Source organism: Heptranchias perlo, chromosome 38 (genome assembly GCF_035084215.1).
Source record: "Heptranchias perlo isolate sHepPer1 chromosome 38, sHepPer1.hap1, whole genome shotgun sequence".
Taxonomy (NCBI): domain Eukaryota; kingdom Metazoa; phylum Chordata; class Chondrichthyes; order Hexanchiformes; family Hexanchidae; genus Heptranchias; species Heptranchias perlo.
Window position 1 is genome coordinate 7,968,613 of NC_090362.1, and position 6,000 is coordinate 7,974,612.

Sequence of the window (6,000 nt, forward strand, 5' to 3'; positions counted from 1 at the left end):
AAGGGGGCATAGATTCAAGGTAAAAGGCGGGAGGTTTAGAGGGGATTTGAGAGAGAACTTTTTCACCCAGAGGGTGGTTGGAGTCTGGAACTCACTGCCTGAAAGGGTTGTGGAGGCAGGAACCCTCACAACATTCAAGAAGCATTTGGATGAGCACTTGAAATGCCATAGCATACAAGGCTACGGACCAAATGCTGGAATATGGGATTAGATTAGACAGGGCCTGATGGCCGGCGCGGACACGATGGGCCGAAGGGCCTCTATCCGTGCTGTATAACTCTATGACTCTATGACTCTATAACTGGTTAGAAGCGAACATCATTAAGAGGGGAAAACTAGAAAGGGATACCCGCAGAGAGATGACCATCCAATCTTTCCAACGGAATCAGATGGCATGGACGCAGGAAATTAACATGGATCAATTACAGCAGAGCAGTCCTGCCCTGGCCTCTGTCACAACAGTGGTATGGTGGTAATATACCCAAATAGTGAGAGATTGATCACAACAGTACACTGATGCCCCCTTAGCAATGGAAATTTGCCCTCCAGGAGTGTGAGACTGATAACGGTGGTCTATTAATTCTTTCCACTGTGAGAATGGTTTGCCCATTCGTGGGATATAAATTACTGCATTACCCCGAGTCTTCATGATGCAAGCTCCTAGTTGGTCAAAAACTGGGCTGCCTGCTGACCTATACTGAATAGAACAATCAGCGATAATGAATGCAGTTTTCTAGATGGTGTTTATGTGAGGGTGGGGTATGTAGTTTTTCCCACAGGGAGTGGTTGAGGCAGAGGAGGACGCAGAGTGTAGGGGAGTGGGATTAGTGCTGGATCGTTCTAGCAAAGAGTTGGCACAGACACAATGGGCTGAATGGCCTCGTGTGCTGTAAACCTCTGCGGCTACAAGCACAGTTGGTGTTGAGTACCGGCAACTATATGCAGTAGCCGTAATTATTTAAAAGCTCAAAATTAATCATTGTTAGTAGTTTTACATTTAAATATAAATGCTGCACTTTCCAATTGAACATTTTCAGTCAGAGGGGTATTTGATGCAAAACCAAATTGTCGTTTCTTAGGCTGACCTGCTTTGTCTCCTCTTTGCCGTTAGGTTTGCCGCTCAGACAGTGAGTGGCGGAGCTTTGGTTCTCGTTACCGTGGTGACCAAGGAGAGCGGTGCCGCTCAGCTGACTGTAAACTGTGAGAAGATGGTGATTGGTACAATGATGGTGAAAGACATAATGCTGGCACTGACCCAGTGATCCACCTCGCGTGCCCCTCGATCCGACGGGGCCTCCCTCTCAGCTCTTGCAACCTCCGCAACCCTGGGCAGCACCCGGCCGCTCAAGAAACCACTGACTGCAGGAAAAACAGACACAAAAATGAAAACATTCGCTCAGTTAGAAGGGAACCTTCTCCAGTATCCCTTCTATACTGCATGATGGGACCCTGAGTAACTTAGTGATGGGAAGACGAGCGATGGATTCATAGCACTGAAACTGCTTAAAGACGAGCAGTCAATTCTTTGTCCTGTCCCCACTCCATTTAAGAATTTGACCCTGTTTCAATTGGACTAGCATTTAATTTCCCTCTCAGGATTTGACCCCCCCACCTGGTTCTGTTTGAGAAGCGAGCAGCAATGGGATCAAGGTGAATTCTATTGGGTTTTAATCACTTGTGTTTACTTGTTTTGAAATTCCCTCCCTCAACCACTGCCTCTCCACCTCTCTTTCTCCCTTTAAGACCCTCCTTAAAACCTACCTCTTTAACCAAGCTTTTAGTCACCCCCCCATCTTAATCAATCTGCTAGGCTGGTCTGCCTGTAGGAGTGTGATTGTTCAGAAATTGTGATGCTCAAAATTAATCATTATTAGTAATTTTACATGAAATGCTGCACTTTCCAATTGAACATTTTCAGTCAGAGGGATATTTGATGCACAACTGAACGCTGGTTCCCAGCAATACATATCAAACTGAGTCTACACTGTCAGCAAAGCAGAGCCTCAAACTCATTAACTGTTGCCTAGTGACCTGAAAATACTGTATGTCGCTGTAGGCTCAAAATGTTTTAATAGTTTTTGCAGCAGCAATTTATAAAAATGTTGCTGCATTTATTGAGGGAATCTGTTTTTTGAGATGATCATTTCTCAATTTCCTCTCAGCTTGAGAATTCCTCGGGTGATGCCTTGTTATTCTCCAGCAGCAGCCTATACTTGGACAGGAGCCAGGAGCTATCATGGGCATGTGCCTATCCCCCCGAGATGCCTCCTTGGATTGCTGGCGCTAGGCGGCCATCTGAACTGCTCCGTGACAGGAAACACCCACTCCCTCTAGGAGGGACCCAGTGGGGAGAGACCCATCGAAGAGGCAGGGTAATGGGAGAATCAGTGAGCGTAGGTCCGGGTGGGTGCTGGGACCGGATGCAGGGGGAGGTAGGTTTGGGTGGAGGCTGCAGGCTAGTGCCATCAGGGAAAGCTGTGGGGCAGGCCCTGAACCTGGGCAAGAGGCCTGCCTGGGGGTGGGCTGGGAGAGAGGCCAAGAGGCCTACAGGGAGCAGGAAAGTCAGGATTGGTCCCTGGCATTCACTTGACTGATGATACTCAGCCATGTGGCTCCCACTGACCAATAAGATCATTATAATAATGGAATTATGGATCACATGATTCAACAACTTGCATTTATATAGCGCCTTTAACGTAGTAAGCACTTCGCAGGGGAGGGTTATCACACACCATTTTACACCGAGCTACATAGGTCAGGTGACCAAAAGCTTGGTCAATGAGGTAGGCTTTAAGGAGCGTCTTAAAGGAGGAGAGAGAGGTAGAGAGGTGGAGCGGTTTAGAGAGGGAATTCCGGAGCTTAGGGCCCAGGCAGCTGAAGGTACGGCCGCCAATGGTGGAGCGATTAAAATCGGGAATGCGCAAGAGGCCAGAATTGGAGGAGCGCAGAGATCTCTGAGGATTGTAGGGCTAGAGAAGGTTAGAGAGATTGGGAGGGGCGAGGCCATGGAGGGATTTGAAAACAAGGATGAGAATTTTAAAATTGTGGCGTTCCCAGGGACTAAATAGATTTCTAGATGAGAGCAGGGCAAATTGTCCAATCAGACAACCAGAAGACCCTAACTCACTGCTTTTAATAAAATACCAGTCAATCAGCTGTGGCATTGCACAAAGGGAGTCAAAACCAAAGTGTTCAGATGAAGTGGGGTTGGTGAGTGGGGATAATTGGACTAAGCCATGTAGATGTAACTTAGTCCCCATTTTACAGTCATACATTCTGTCATTTTTATGTTTCCATTGTAAATTCCTGTCTTCATTGGTGATGGAAGCTGCCTATGTAAACATGTCACTCTGTAATTACACCCTCCCACCAGCGGGGGCACTGCAGCCTCCACCAGAGGGTCCGTGGAAATATAACATGACAAGTTTGCAAAGGCAATTACCATCATAAATGTGGAAAATAGGGAATGATATAATGGAAAAAGTTGGCAGGAAATGTGTGCAGATGCACTATTTTTAATCTATAGATCGTTATCGGAGTATAGAACACTATGAAAATACCTGACAAATATCCCACACTGTTCTTATCCAATCTCTGTGAAAGACTGCAAATTTTTATTCTGTTCTCTTTTAATTTGATTTTATTTAACTCGTGCGAAGTTCTTCAGAAGCACATAACGTGCGAGCAGAATATCCCTCCGAACAAAATATTTAAGCTCTTGACAAGTAGGACTTTTAGTAACACTTTTTAATTGAAAGTTTTATTGCACGGAGCTGGTTGTTACAAAGATGAATTGCAAATGAAACCGGGGAATTGGCCAAACGTTTAACGGTCGAGTATAAGTTCCTTCTGCAAAAAGAGTAAGACTGTGCACTGGTTTTCATGTCGTACACTGTAGTACAAATTCTCAAACATGGCATCTGCACACCCTATACGATGGTTTCTACATTGTCTTTTTATTCATCCAAAATTGTACTTCACCTTCTAACCAGAGCAAGGAAACATGAGGAACAGGGGGTGGCCATTCAGCCCCTCGGGCCTGCTCCACCATTCAACTCGATCATGGCCAAACTGTACCTCAACTCCATTTACCCGTCTTAGCTCCATCTCCCTTGATACCCTCACCTCATAAATTATGTCGATCTCAAAATTTCAATTGTCCCAACATCACATCGGCTTTTAGGGAGAGAATTCCACATTTCCACTTCCCTTTGTGTGAAAAAGTGCTTCCTGATTTCACTCCTGAAAGGCCCAGCTTTAATTTACAGATTGTGAAGAGATCCTAATAAAGGCCGAGAAAATTTGCGGGGGGGTGGAATGTGCCCGTCTGTAGCCTCCATCCCTGCCACTTCCGGGTGGTGAGGTGGATGGGCCATGGGTAGTGGTTCTTCAACAGATTGGGGCACATCTGTGATGCCCCCACACACTCAGTGTCCAGGAAGTCTGGTTAGATGTTGGGGGTGGGGGGAATTTCTGTATCTCCTTGCCCCCCCCCCCCAGCAAAAGAGGAATAGGCTACTGTAAAAATAAATAATGAATTCCATCCCTCGATATTAGGGGTTCAGTCCCCGAACTCTGCCTAGATCTCCAGGTGGGCCCCACATTTCCCCTCCCTGCATTGGTATGTAAACCTGGCACGACCAAACATACTTGCGCCAACCCTTCGCCGGGTCCCAACTGAGGGCCGGGGTGCAGGAGTCCCTGCCCCCTCTTACATCAGTGACCATGTAGGGGGAGGTGTGAGTTTCCTCCCCCCAACCCCTTCCCACAAAAGCCCCTCCCAAAAATCCTCACCCCAGTGTCAGGGACCCAGCGGATTCAGGTACTGACCGAGTTTGTGACTTTTCCTGAACTCAGGGTGGGATTTTGCTGGAACGCCCACGGAATCTTAGCGTTTCCCCCCCCCCCCCCCCCCCTCCAAACAAAATGGGGAGGGAAGAAAAGATCGGAAGCTCGAGGGAAGGAGTCCCAAGCAGGACGGGGACAGTTTCATGCCTCCTTGGGTTACTGACACTGGGAAGTGATATGTGGCCTAGTGAGCAGGTGATTGAATTTTCCATGTCCGCTTACTGCATGACACACGTGGTATTAACGAGCTCCTTGATCCCGTGTTGCGCTGGCGCCATCCCCACTGTGTATTTATTACCTGTGCCAATGGCAGTGCCGTCACTCACTGACAAGGAGTACAGGACATCTGATCGATGGCAGTGCAGTGCTGTTTTATTTAGGGACCAAGAGAGGCCCACTGTGCACACGAGTGTCACTGGTGTTAATCACCAGAGTAACATTCTTTCTCCATTCGTACCGTCACCGAGCTGGTGTTACAGCGGTCCCCACAAACACGGTGCAGATATTAAGTGATTGTCACATCAGGTGCCAGTGAACCTTCTCAGCAAACGGATCAAGTGAAACCACAGAGATAATCCCACAGTCGTGATATCGTACAGCTGCAATGAGGTAACGGCGACATACAGACAGTAATGAAATCCTGATTCCTCCTCTGTTCCCTAGGGTTTCCGGTGAGAGAGAGGCCCTTTTCTTGATGCATTTAGCTGTGTTTCATTAGTAACTACTTTAGTTCCTTGTTGCTTTGCTGAGTGTCGTCTTTCCTATGGCTGTTTGGTTGTGCAGTATTACGTTGCTGTTTACAGGACTGCTTCGGCAGGTTAATTTATTGTACAAAAACTTGAAATTAAAAACGAGAAAGAAACCAGAAGCCTTGCAGTCTTGGTCATTTATTCATTGTTATAGATGGCCTGCCTTATCTTCTGGACTATTAAAACAATCAGTGACACAAGGCCCATCGATTGTATCCGCTCAGTACACTGATTCAACAATATGACATTAAACGAGGCCCCGTCTGCCCTCTCAGGTGGACATAAAGGATCCCATGGCGCTATTTCGAAGAAGAGCAGGGGAGTCCTCCCCGGTGTCCTGGCCGATATTTATCCCTCAACCAACATCACTAAAACAGATAATCACATCACTGTCTGTGGGATC

At 47.1% G+C, this 6,000-nt stretch overlaps 1 protein-coding gene across 3 annotated transcripts in view; it reads left to right on the plus strand.

The window, feature by feature from the left end:
• Positions 1–5,716, plus strand: part of LOC137304701 (AP-3 complex subunit beta-2) — a 100,023-nt gene extending 94,307 nt beyond the window's left edge. For all 3 annotated transcript variants that reach the window (XM_067973366.1, XM_067973367.1, XM_067973368.1), the window contains one exon: positions 1,112–5,716. In XM_067973366.1, coding sequence (XP_067829467.1) covers positions 1,112–1,262 — 151 coding nt within the window. In that variant the 3' untranslated portion in view covers positions 1,263–5,716. The remainder of the gene's footprint in view (positions 1–1,111) is intronic.
• Positions 5,717–6,000: the final 284 nt, after the last annotated feature.